Genomic DNA, 13,579 nt, shown 5'->3' with positions numbered 1-13,579 from the left:
ACATACTCATTATTGTAGCCCATTATTGTTTTATGACAAGGAAAAAAACAACTTGAAGAGAGGTTTTAGTTCAGTGTCCCACTTGGGATTTCTTGTTTACATGGAAAGTGAAATGCACTCTGGGATATGAGGCGGGGTATATATAGTGTCACCCTGCAGCATTCCCATTGGATTTATCTGTGCAGGGGAGTTAATGGTGAGCATCACTGTTGCTAGGTGATGCTGTTTTGTGACACTTGTGCACCTGTCGCCTGTACCTGACTCACTGTTGCGCCTTGTAACAAAAAAACCCAACACATTTGCGGCTGGTCTCGACTTACAGTGCTACTACTACGCGGAATGAAGAATGAATGAAGTCTGAATGCTGTTTTGTGGAATAACAAACAAAGATGGAGCTGTTTTGTGTCCGCGGGAGCAGCGAGATGGGAAATAACAGCCGTTTACTTGGAAACTGAGAGCCCCATGGAGAGAGAGATGTCTTCTCATGGAACAAAGCATGTGGAGTGATGCGGTGGCAAGTGCTTCTTCGAAAAATGGGGTCAGTGATGCTAACGCAGTGATGACACAATGTGCAGCCACAGATTTACCACCCAATACTTTTCCTTTTATGTGTGTATAAAGACATTATTATGACGTGATGCATTCATAGATGGAATGAAAACATTTGCGAGCTAAAACTTGAAGCTGATGGCTGCAACTTGGCCCCGTCAAGTATTTCACAGTCTTTAATTGTTGATTTTCTTGTCGCAAAGAGAAACCTTTAATTTGTGGAAACAAATTTGAGGTCTTTACATGTGTAAATGTCCAAAACACAGGGATCGTTCAGGTGTATGAAGTAAATATTCACTGTTGTCAAATAAAGATTCCTGATTCATCACAACAAGCAGGCAGATGTGGAAGAAAATGACACTTTCTTTTCAGGTGGAAGCTGGTGCTCAAGCTGTGGCTCCACCCATGAGGAAAACTCGGACCTGTAAGTGTGTCCTGGCCTTTGTCGTCCTCATCATTGTCCTCATTGGTGCAGGAGCCACACTGGCCTGGTACTTTTTGGGTGAGCAGTTCTCTCTCATTGTCTTTTTTTTTTGCTTATTGTTTTACTGTTATCTCGGGGACATGCATGAAGAGCATTAATCTGTCTGCCTCCATTGTTTTTTTTAGACCAAGGGTCTCAAACTGTAATGACCTGGGGGCCACTGAGCATTGAGTCTTTCTCAAAACTTCTTTGTAGGAATGGGAATCAGTATCGGTATCGGTCGGATTGAAATCACTGGATCGGATAAAAATGTAGAATCAGATACGATCCAAAAATCCTTACACGCTTCACTATGCTGTAAAACGGTAAATAAAAAAAAATCATTTTAGCTGAGTCATGTTTGGACTGTTTACTGGAGAAGAATATTTCTTACACAGTTGGGGAATCATGTCTTTAAAAATGACTTGGCACAATTGTGTTGCAAACAGCTTCATACGTTCATAAATGGTCTAAAATGAAAAAATCGGTATCGGTAGATAGTCAAGTTTCTATATCAGTATTGGACATAAAAAAAGTGATTTCGGGACATCCCTGCTTTTTGGGAGAAAGTTCCCCTGAAGATGAACTTAACTTTTCATCATCTACTTTTACTCCAGTTTTGTCCATTACATTGTTTTGATGGCTTTCCCGTCCCCATCAAGTGCATTTCCCTCGTTTTTGTCTCCCTTCCGAAACACCAGATTACAGGATTTGGGTTTTGGAGCCTCGCGTCCAGCAGCACTATGCCGCCTACGTCTCCATCCTCAACCGCAAATTCTCCAGTGACTTGTCCTCTCGCAACAGCGCTGCGTTCAAGAAAGAGGCCGCGGGAGTGAAGATGGTGGTGAGCACGCACCATGAATTCGTGTGACGCTGATGTGTGCTATAAACACTTTGAAGGTTCACATCTTGCAGGGACATAGAAAGAAAGATGACAGAAAACAGAAATGAGTTTTAACTGATTGATTTTTCTTTCTGTCTTTCAGGTAGAGGAGATAATGAAAGACTCAAGTCTTTCCCGATACTTCAACTACACAAGTGTCTTTGCCTTTGGGTATGTGACTTACACGCTTACCTACACTTCAGCAGAGCTGTCACTAAAAACACCAGACTCCTCTGTTAAATATAGGGATTTTATACAGTTCCTTTGTTAAATGTTGGAGATTAATGCACGTTTTCTGGATTTTTAAGCTTTTTAAGTTATCTACACTTTGGCATTGTTTGGTTTTTATTGTTTGTTGACGTCACATTATGGTTTTGTTGTACACTCTGACATCAGTGTTGGATGAAACAGTGTTTTTTGTTTTTTTTCTATAGGGAGGGGAGCGTTGTGGCTCACTTCTGGATAGTGATGTCCGTGCCAAGCAGCCACGTCGAGAGGGTCACCCTCATGAGAGTCACCAGAAGCCTGGAGGAAGGCCTGAGGGGATACAGAGGGTCGGTGGCGGCGCAGATGGCCAGCTTAAATGGATACGTCTTCTACCTCCCTTCACTCTCCGTCAGTGGTGAGACAAATCAAGGAGAGGGAACAGTGTGTGGACACAGACGACGTGACACTTAAACAAAATAATATTTTTTGGGTAATATCCTAAAGGTATAAAAAAGATTTTCTATGACTATAGTAGTCGTTGTGATTGAACTCCAAGTACTGCTTTTTATTCATCTTTAAAATGTGTGGTTGTTTAATTCTGTATAGATGACACATACGTCTTACAAAAATAACCAGAACAAAAAGAAAAATACTGTTCACACATTATATGAGATATTTAAAAATGCATCTGGTCTGCCATTATAAATGACCTCATGTCATCACAGCTCCCACACAAAGCCACAAAGGGCTAAAGGTCATATTAAACCATGTTTAAAGTCCAATACAAAACATCTGCTGTCACTATCATTACCTATGTTATGAGAATAACACTAGAAATGGGAAGTAAAATGAGGAACAAATGTCTCGTTAAAGTTTCTTTGTTATTTGTTTGCTTGATTTGTATAATTTGGTAAAAGCAATAAAACACCTCGTCTTACTTATGTCACAGGGCCAAATCCAAAGCTATCATAAATTCAGAAAATCAATCTACAAATTCTAGAATCAGAAGGAAAAAGGAGGCCGTACATGCAGTTTTCTATCTGTCATGAAAACTACCTCAGGTCTGACTCAGTCTCTCTTTTTTTTGGCATTGTTTTCAAAGACTGCTACCACTACCAGGAGGTGGTGTCCGGGGGCCCCGTGGCTCTTCCTGGCCCGGACACACAGCACTCCTCCTGCCTGTGGCACCTCCAGGCTGCTCCTGGCTCCCAGTTGGAGCTCCACATGGAGTGGCTGCTGCCACAGTGCCAGGACAGGCTGGTGGCGTACAATTCCCTCACTCCCTGGAAAAATCACCTCATCACATTGTGAGTTTTCTCCCACATATCAATGCATCGCCTACGTTATTTGTAACGAGATTAAAACTGTGCCCATTCTATTTTTCATCTGTTCTTCTGTCCTGCCAGATTGTTTGGCTGCAGTAGACATGAACGCGTCGTCAGTGTCTTGTCCTCGGGCGAGACGATGGCGGTTGTTTGGAAACAGGGTCTTTACAGCTACGAGCACTCGTTCTCTTTGACGGCACAGGCCCGCGATCGCCAGGGTAAGACCAAATTCAGCCTTAAATTCATGGCAAACGTGAACGTGAGAATTGTCAAGAGTCAAAAAGACAGACGTCTTTATGAAGTTGGGCTGCTGTGGCTCAGTTGTAGAGTGGTTTCAGTGTGTGAAGACTCTGGGCTCTAAAACCTGAAAGCTGTGCTGGCAACAAATGGCTGAGTCAGATGTAATAGAAATGCACTATGAATGGGTAGATGGTGGTGTGAAACCACTTTGAGTCATCACTGAGACGAGAATAAAAACGTCAGAGTTGGTCTGAATTGGGTCAAAAATGACTGGATCAGTTCACGCGGGGGAAAATATCACACATATGCTCAGATATGACAAGCACCGGCAAGGGGTGTGTTAAAAGGGCGAGGTGTTGGACCCAAGAGCAGGCAGGCGGAGACAGGTGGCGGTTTTAACAGTTTACTGATGAATGAACGGACGGACGAGACGAACTAATGCATGCAGAGACGTGAACCAGACAGCGGAGAAGGCGGAATCATGCACACAGGGGGACGTCCTGAGCACAGGAGTTAACAAAAGCAGAACACGAGCACATGACTACACACTAAAGCACTGTGAGCTGTGACGTTTGCCACACAGAGGTCTGTAACAGTGTGGCCTAGAGAAGCTGGAGAACCAGGGAATAAGTAGAGGTCCTTGATGATGAGATTGGGAGCAGGTGTGCTCCCGCCGCAGGTGAACTGATTGCATGCCCAGAGAAAGGAGGAGGAAACGCAGGCGGAGCTTGACAGTGTGGTTGCGACACATTTATTTAGCACTGTGTGAGCATCTCTTCCTTCACTCTCTTCCTTTTGTGGTAAAAAAAAAAACCCAAAACAATTTTATCTCACAAAGTTGGAGGTTCACCTATAATAAAACCCACACTTATTAACATTGTTGACATTTTTTTGTTGCTTTGTAAACTTTCTAAAACAAGTCCATAATCACAGTTTTCATATCAGCAAATTTGATCAGGCATTCTTAATCATTATCACTGGTTATGGCTAGGTGTTAAAATACTCAGCATAACGTTTTTTGAACTGTGTCAAAAATACTGTGGAATGCACAACACGGCGTGCTGGGTTTCAGTAAAAACAGCCCCACGACACAGAAGTCTACAAAACGCAGGACTAAGTCAAAAACTTTACAAAGGTCACGAACATTGACGAAACACAGAGGAAATGACTGGAGAGGAGAATATATACTGTGAACTGAGTGGATAATGAGAAACAGGTGGAGAACAATCAGGGAGTGGCAATCGCTGTGGCTGGCGCGCAGGAGGAGGCACTGGAAGGGAAATTGAATAGAAATAGGTGATTATTATAAGACAGGACAACAACAGGAAGTGACAGGAAGGTAAAGTGAACAAAATGTGCAGGGAGAACTATAAAATAAGGTCAAGTCCACACGTGGGTGGGTGGTTTCTAAAAACAGAGATGTTCCTCCTACGGCTTAAAAACCCACACAAGCCGAAAACATCTTCATCAGCATGAAACCACAAAGCTCACTGTCAACCGTATTTCAATCAGAGGGCAAATCATCACAGTTCTGGTCAGCAAATAAAGTGTGTGTGTGTGTGTGTGTGTAGGCGTGCTAAAAAAATCCAGTTACTAACACAAATGAAGCCCAGTCCAATGCCGTCGCACAATTCGTGAAAACAAATGTGACAACGTTGCACACTGACTGTAAACTTACATGTCAATAACTCCATTTTCCCTGTCCAAACACTATGAACCTGAGGGTTTCAGAGACCTAACATACAGTTTTGCATGTGTATGAAAGGAAGAGCTTCAATACCATTAAAAGCAAAACTACAACACAAGAAAAGAACAAATCGCCAATATCTCGACACTGTATATTCTAAAACACTTGTTTGAGAGATGCTTTTTTGTGTGGTGAATAAAACACTTCCTGTTTGCATTCAGACATTCTTTGAATCTAGACAAGGAAGTTGTAAACTCGCAGTGTGACAACAAATATTAATATTATTCCTTTTTCCAGTTATTGGCACATTTGTGTTAAATGATTTTTACATGAATGCAACCGAAATAAAGATGAATTCATTCAGGATAAGTGTGCCAATGAAAATACTTGTCTTAATTTTCCCCAGACTGTGACTCCACTATTGAACTGAAGGCTGTATCCGGAATCCAGGGAGTACTGAGGACGCCCTTTTTCCCAAGCTACTACCCTCCTGACACCAACTGTACCTGGACCTTTATTGTAAATGACTATTTTATTGAAGCATGGCTTTTATAAGAGTGTTATATTTCTGTACTTACTGTCCTGTATGTGTCATTAGGTCCCCACTAAAGGGATGGGCTTGTCTCTGGAGTTTGAGGGCTACAAGCTGAGCAGAGCCAGCAACTATAAGACCTGTACTCAGGGACAGTGGGTCCTCCAGGACCGCAGGTGAAGATTCAGATGTTCTCTTTTGTCTACTGCCGTATCCTCACTGTTGGCCTTGTGCATTTTGTTGTCACTGGCGAACACAACCTTAATAGCCGGCACATGGCTGGTAAAGTTTCTCGCAAGACCTGAGGTTGCCTAACTCTAGACCTGAGACCTCCTTAACGTGAGGACTCCAGGTCGGTAGCCCTAAACTTGCAAGGCTGGTGATTGTGAAGCTCTTAAATTAGGTCAAAACCCCCAATATCCTAATTTACGTTGTGATTGGCTAATTTAAATTTGTGCTCCCAATATCCGCTCATTAGACAGGAGAGGGTGAAATAGACAAGGATTGTCCTGACGCCCTGAGCTTAGCACACCCAACACACTGCAATGTCACATTCTCCAGATGATGTATTTGGATAAATAATCCTTTTCATTTAATAATGAAACAGCCTTCACATCAAAACAATACCCAAAACCAAAATCACACAAAAACATTACTTTGCACAGGTGCAAAGACTCAGAATGGCTATGAATAACTGACACGTCAGCACACCACAAACTATATATAAAAACATTTAATACGCACCCTAACCCTAACCCTACTCCTGCAGGACAAAATGAGTGGCAATGACACAGAGACGCATGGACGTCAACGCACTAAAATAACATACTTTCGTAAAACCTGTTAATGCATGTGGTCTAGTGTCTGACAGCTGCACAGTACAGACAGAAATGTCAACACCTGCAAAGGTAGGCGTAGCCCAGCCTACTTTGGGTAGTCATTAATACAGTCTGCTAAATTCCAAATAACAACCCCCCCCGACACTATCTGTGCAATATTTTTACTGTTATTTTTTCATATATTGTTTGCTTACAGTTTTCTCTCCTGTTTTTAAGTCTATATTTTATAGCGGCACGACTTTTATATATATTTATATACATATACACTTCTTTATTTTTTCTTGAATCATAGTTTACAGTAACTACCTCACAATTCAATGCTGTGTTGTTTTCGTTGCCAGTTTCACTGCTGTGTTTTCTGTGCAATGACAATAAAAGGAAGTCTAAGTCTATTAGACTTTGAAGATGTAAATTCCGACTGCATGGTCCCAAATTTAGAATTACTTTCAGAATCCCATAATTACTATGAATACACATTTTGCACAAGTTCTTATTCTTAATATTGACTTCAGAAATGAGCTTCGGCTTCATTAGGACCATGTTTTGGTGTCCATGAGGACTAGTGATCCTGACAAGACATGTTTATATGACGGAAAAGTACACGAGCATTCATAGTGAGGACAATTCTTTAGCCTCTTAACCTAAACCCAACTCAAACCCTAACCCTAAAACCAAACCCTAACCCTCCAAAAAAAAAAAACTTTTAAGGAGTGACAGTACATGAGGACCAGCCAAAATGTCCTCACTTTCTCAAAACTCCCTATGGATTCGAAGTGTTTTTGGTCCTCACAAAGACACTCACACACACCCGATGGCTAGTCTCTGTATAAACAGTTCACTTCATGTCCATATCATCCCACTCTTATATTCTGGCCTGAACAACAAAGGGCAGCAGCATGCCATACGGTTTCTCATTTATATTCTTCCTCTGGAGGCAAAACACACAGGAAACTGTCCACTGTGCAGGTGATCTCAGTGTCTCTGTCCCCTTTTCTCAGACTGTGCGGCACCAGGAGTCTGCAGCCGTACAGCCAGCGTCTGTCCCCGCTTTCCACTACGGCCACGGTGGTCATGACGTCCGAGGTGTCCCTCACGGGGCCGGGCCTTCAGCTGCACTACAGCGTTTTCAACCTATCAGATCGTAAGAGAGAGAGAGGGAGAGAGGCTGCCAAGACAATGTTGTGTTTATATTTGTAATGACATGCGTGTGTCTGTGTGTTTGTAGCCTGCCCTGGTCAGTCTCTGTGCAGCATTAACGGCCTGTGTGTTCCTGCCTGTGACGGCATCAGGGACTGTCCGAATGGACTCGACGAGTTGGACTGTGGTAATTTACACAGTGCTTTAACCCTCACAACTCACAGAACCATGACTATGTTTAATGTGCAGCATATACAGAGGGTATAATAATGCACTTTTTTGGAGCTTTGTGGAGTTTTTTTGAACATGCAAATAATATATCAACTTATTTAGACATTAGATGCAAATATGTGATATAATAAACATATACGGACTCGTGTCTGGTAAATATCCAAGGTATATCAAGACCTTTTTAACAATATAGGATTTATATCTTAAATTAATAATATATATATTCATGTACTGTAATGTATCTTCCCATGTTCCTTTTTTGTCTAGAAATTAAGGTACAGCAATTTGCATTCAACTTTTAATTATGTTTTCATGTAAATGTTAGCATTTCAGCTCAATAGCTTCCAGGTCATGTGACCTAATGACTGAAAATCAGGGCAGGATAATATGACTACAGGGCCTGAGCCACGAATGGCAGCAGCCAAAATAGGAGGAACCTTTTTGTTATCCTTCAGATTATCATTATATCCTTGACTTTGCCGTCATCAAATCGCCACAGTTCAAAGTTCACTTGGCTTCTAACCCTAACCCTTATGAACAAAAACAATAGAAAAACAGTCTATTTTGTGAGTTCTGCACAATTTATATCATTACTTAAATGGAATATGAAACACAACTTTGACAAAACAACATCTTTTAAAGCTGAATATGAGACCGATAGACACACACACTCCCAGGATGTCTATATAAGGAGTTGTGTATTATTCCTACATCAAATTACGCAAAAATAACTAATTTCCACGTTAATCTTTTTGTTTGTTTGTTTCTTGAGAAGAAGATACAGGGCGAAGGTCAACTTAAAGATATAATATGGGACATTTCTGCATGAAATATCTGAAAACAGTGCAGTGCATCCTTTGTTTTATTGTCACTACTGACAACGAAGCAACCGATCCCGTCAAATTTCTCCTGTTAAACGTGTTCTTTTTGTTCTGGTATCGTTTTGACTGAGAGACCTGTGCAGCGGCAGAAATGCATTTACGGATCATTTACGACTTTTTTCAGGCGTTTCAAAGTCAAAGGATGTGACGACACGTACTCGTGAAACCACAATCCTCCACCAGACCACTCGTAACGCCGCATGTGATGCATGAGCCAGTTTAATATACAAACAGACCTATTTAAACAGTTCTGCGGAAATAACATTTCAACATTTCGTGAGACGATTAAGTAAACCTCATTCTTGATACTATTTTTACTTTTTTCTTTTATTGCAGCATGTTTTGATGTTGTGGCCAAGGGTTTCCTGTCGGATTTAAGTCGTTTTCAGTCAGTGCAGATGCCGTATTTGCTGTGTTTTAGTGTGTTTTAATGTCATTATTGTTGATCTTTGTTCATAGTGTCACTGAAAGACAGGACACGTTTATTTTTAATAGCGTTTATCATGTAATAACATCTGACTTTGGACGCTTTGGTACAATCTAATTTAAATTTGAACCCAATAACACTACATTGTGTGTGTGTGTGTGTCAGTGTGTGTGGCTCAGTACCCGTGTCCAGGCGACAGTCAATGTGTGGACTACAGCAAGGTGTGTGACGACCACCCGGACTGTCCAGACGCCGCAGACGAGTTGAACTGCACTAATGGTAACATACAAGTGGTCTGATGAATGCGTGGGAAATAATAATGGTCATGCAATAAATACTGTGTTTCTGTGTGTGTGTTTGTGTGTGTTTGTGTGTGTGTTCAGGTATGGTGGCGTGCACCGACAGGACTTACACGTGTGCAGATGGAACGTGTCTGAAAAAGTCAAACCCAGAGTGCGACTCTGTCGCTGACTGTCCGGACGCCTCAGATGAAGAACAGTGCGGTTAGTGGTTAGAACACACACACACACACACACACACATACAGACACACACAACAAAGCCAACATCGGACAACAAGGTTGTGATTAAATATGAGATTAAAACAAAACCACAATTACTACTACAGTATATTTCATTTCTGCTGACAATTCTACACACTGGTCCTTTAATCGAGTGTCTGCTGGTTGTTTTTGTTTTTGTTTTATTACCTCATACCTTTAATTTGCCTGATAAATAAATAAAAACATTATAATATAATATTTCTCACTGACTTTAGACGGAATAAGACACCAATTCTATGAAAGCAACAATTAGTACTGCAATACTTCAAATACAAATTATTTACAATATTTAGCACCACAGTTTGATGTTTTTGCAACTGTGTGTGTGTTCAGACTGTGGCCTGAGGCAGTCGTCCAGTCGTATTGTGGGAGGGACCAATGCCACAGAGGGGGAGTGGCCATGGCAGGTCAGCCTGCAGGTGCGAGGTGCCCACGTCTGTGGAGGGGCACTGATCACCAGCCAGTGGGTGGTGTCCGCCGCCCACTGTTTCCATGGCGATCGGTACGTGCAGAAAGGAGGAGGAGGAGGAGGAGGAAGTGGTGCGGTGAGGGAAGTGTTAGAAAGTGCTTCCAAAAACCCACAACCTGAAGCCCTTTGTTGAGCACAAATGAAAAAGCTTTTCTTGTGCATTTGTTCACGGACGTGAGACGCAAGCAGTGTAAAAATGATCTGACATCACTTTGTTTCATGAAAAATCAAAGGTAATCAGAGGCAGAACACAAACCACCAACAACAACAAAAAACTGCAAAAAACTTTAAATTTGAAAAACAGGGAGTAGGTTTTCCAAAGCAAATGTAAAATGATTATTCAACAGGGGCAGAACATACCTGTTGCTCCTCTAACACAAGACAATTCTTTTCTGTCCTTCACCTGAAGCCTCCAGCGGTCAGTGTGGACCGTCCACCTGGGTAAACACCTCCTCAGTACCAGCAGCCCCACAGAGGAGACGGTGACAATTCAGCGGATCCACCTTCACAAATACTACAACAATGAGTCCTACGACTATGACCTGGCCCTGCTGCAGCTGGACCGGTCCAACTCCGCGGTGCAGCCTGGACGCGCTCGACCCGTCTGCCTGCCGCCACCGAGCCAGCGGCTGGAGCCGGGCCAGGTCTGCTGGGTCACCGGCTGGGGCTCTCTGCATGAGGGAGGTGAGGGGGGTAATGAGGCACAGGAGGGTAAAATGTCCGGTGGTAGACCCACCTGCAGATGGTAGGTGACACATTTTGCTAAATGTTTCCATAATAACCTTTCAGCTTAATATAAGTCACATGATCTGTGAGAGAACTGAACGGCCACACCTCCTCGATAGGCTCGATAGGTGACGGGAGAATCGGACCAATCACAGGAGCTTCTCAGGAACTGCACATTCACATCAAAGTAGCTTTTCCAGCATTGGTAACAACTGCATATATGCAAAAATAACCTAAAATCAAAAAGACAGACAATTATGTGAGTCAACCCTGACTGAGGACTAAGGGAGCGTTGGCTTGTATACAGCAGCAGGGCAAGGGTGGGTGGAGACGAGAGGCATTCATCATATCAAACTGGCTGATTTGAGCGATACGATTTATTTCTGAAACTTTTCAGGGACACTTCTTTGTGTTTTCTTGTTTGCCACCATGTCTCCTTGCTCTGGTAACGTTGCTGTTGACTCCCTTGGACTCAAATCATTTCTTGTGTGCAGTGCAGCGACGCGTCGCTGAGCAACAGGATCTAATCTCTGCTACACTGAGAAACAGAGAGAGTTGAAATGTAGTTAAAATCTAGTTTAGGTTGTGCAAACACTAGTGCATACTGAAAAACCATGATCTTCACGTGTAATCACAGCCACTCTCTGACCAAGGCGGTCCATTTAAACAACTTTCCTCCCTCGCTCATTCTGCCTCACACAGCTGCTGCTGCCACCGCGGCCTCCACCTTCCAAGATCGGAGATCACAGAGTGCCAAGTCCAACCGTCTTTCCATTTCTTGCAATAATGGTTTAAGTACAACGACCTCTGTACGTCTTGTAAACCACATTTATGAACATCGGCCGTTTAAAAGTTGACATTTATTTGGTGCTTTTGACTTGCGGGTCATCTCATTAAAGAGCGTGCTGTCCGGGTTTAGATTTCGACGAAACGTTGCGTTGTTCCTGTCACAGGATGAACATGAGACTGTTTTTTTTTTTCCAGTGGTTTTTGTTATGCAATATCATGCACTATTTTCACAGGAACTGCTCTCACATGATCTTTGTGGTCTTTCAAAAAAACAAAAAACAATGTCAGTAGCACGCTGAAAGTTGAAAGAAAAGAGCCGTTTGGAGGATTTAAATGTTTGAATGCAAAAAAAAACAAAAAAAAGTTTTAATTTCCTCCTCACAAAATAAATGTTTTTTTGCGTTGTCTCTGCTCGATTCTGTCCCCCTGACCTTTCCCCCACTCTGACCTCATCCAGGAAGTGCCAGTAATGTTCTTCAGAAGGTGAATGTTCCTCTGGTCAGTCAGGAAGACTGTATTCTCTCTTATGGCCAGTTGCTCACTCCCACGATGCTTTGCGCTGGTTACCGGAGCGGAGAGAAAGATGCCTGTCAGGTAATGCATGTCCTAGTTTTCATTGAGCTGAACCCCACGAGGTGGCAGCGCTGTATGTGAATGTGGCGTTTAGATGTTGTTGTGCTGCCCTCAAGTGTCCAACATGAATGGGTCCCAATCCACTGCAGATGGTATAGTAGATTAAAATGTAAATATACATACAAGTACAAGTATTTCACAATGCAGCGCTAGTATAGTTTCTCTGTATTTACATTATTGTTCCCCATAAACTAGTCTTTAATGAAATTCACGGTGTTGTCAAGTCACATATTGTGTTGCAGAGCCATCAATATCTAATCTGTCGCCTCCCTCTTCCACGCTGCCCGTCTCTGGCAGGGAGACTCTGGTGGTCCCTTGGTCTGCCAGGAGCCGTCTGGTCGCTGGTTCCTCGCCGGGGTGGTGAGCTGGGGCAGCGGCTGTGGGCGTCCAAGGTACTACGGCGTGTACACCCGCATCCCCAGACTCACCGAGTGGATCAAGGAGGTCATCAGCACCTCCTGAGTCACCATCTTCATCATCATCATCTCAGTGCAAACTGAAACGCCCGATGGTCGCAAGCAAATAGAGAAGTGGCAGTATAATACAATTTGCACAATGTACAGTTGAAAAGAACACATGCCAAATATGAAATAAACGAAATAAAATCTTAGTTAAAGCTGCAGCAGTGATGTTATTATTCTGCCGATGGGAGCTTTTGTGTGTATACAGCAGCAGCACGGAGGCAGGTGAGGGCAAGAGGCATCTATCCTGTCAAACTGACTGAATAAAAAAATAAAATAAAAAATAATTCCAACCTGTTTGCAGCCATCTTCCTTTACTAGCTCAATTTTGCTGTTGCCTCCAACTCAGAAAGTTAAGCACTACAGCTTTAATGTGTGAAATTAAATTAAATTAAATTAAATTAAATTAAATTAAATTAAATTAAATTAAATTAAATTAAATTAAATTAAATTAAATTAAATCATAATGAAAGAGGGGAAAAAACATTCATGTACAGGTATCTGCCCATTTATTTGGATCTTCTCCAAATTTGAATGA

General features: G+C 42.3%; 1 protein-coding gene across 2 annotated transcripts; it reads left to right on the top strand.

The window, feature by feature from the left end:
* Positions 1-233: 233 nt before the first annotated feature.
* On the top strand, positions 234-13,190 carry LOC122771093 (transmembrane protease serine 6). Of its 2 annotated transcripts, XM_044028431.1 has the most exons (17): positions 234-538; positions 922-1,051; positions 1,714-1,856; positions 1,999-2,066; positions 2,330-2,517; positions 3,205-3,409; positions 3,509-3,645; positions 5,761-5,873; positions 5,953-6,062; positions 7,724-7,866; positions 7,951-8,049; positions 9,567-9,680; positions 9,785-9,904; positions 10,297-10,465; positions 10,842-11,116; positions 12,405-12,541; positions 12,878-13,190. In XM_044028431.1, exons 1-17 carry the CDS (start codon positions 485-487, stop codon positions 13,040-13,042), a joined length of 2,370 nt encoding a protein of 789 aa, XP_043884366.1. In that variant the 5' UTR covers positions 234-484; the 3' UTR covers positions 13,043-13,190. The 2 variants fall into 2 exon arrangements, with proteins under 2 accessions (XP_043884366.1, XP_043884367.1); XM_044028432.1 differs by lacking the exons at positions 234-538; positions 922-1,051 and having other exon boundaries at positions 1,845-1,912.
* Positions 13,191-13,579: the final 389 nt, after the last annotated feature.

This window comes from Solea senegalensis, linkage group LG6, assembly GCF_019176455.1.
Source record: "Solea senegalensis isolate Sse05_10M linkage group LG6, IFAPA_SoseM_1, whole genome shotgun sequence".
NCBI classification, from domain to species: Eukaryota; Metazoa; Chordata; class Actinopteri; order Pleuronectiformes; family Soleidae; genus Solea; species Solea senegalensis.
Note: the sequence above shows the minus strand (reverse complement) of the source record. Positions and strands in the feature narration are given on the sequence as shown.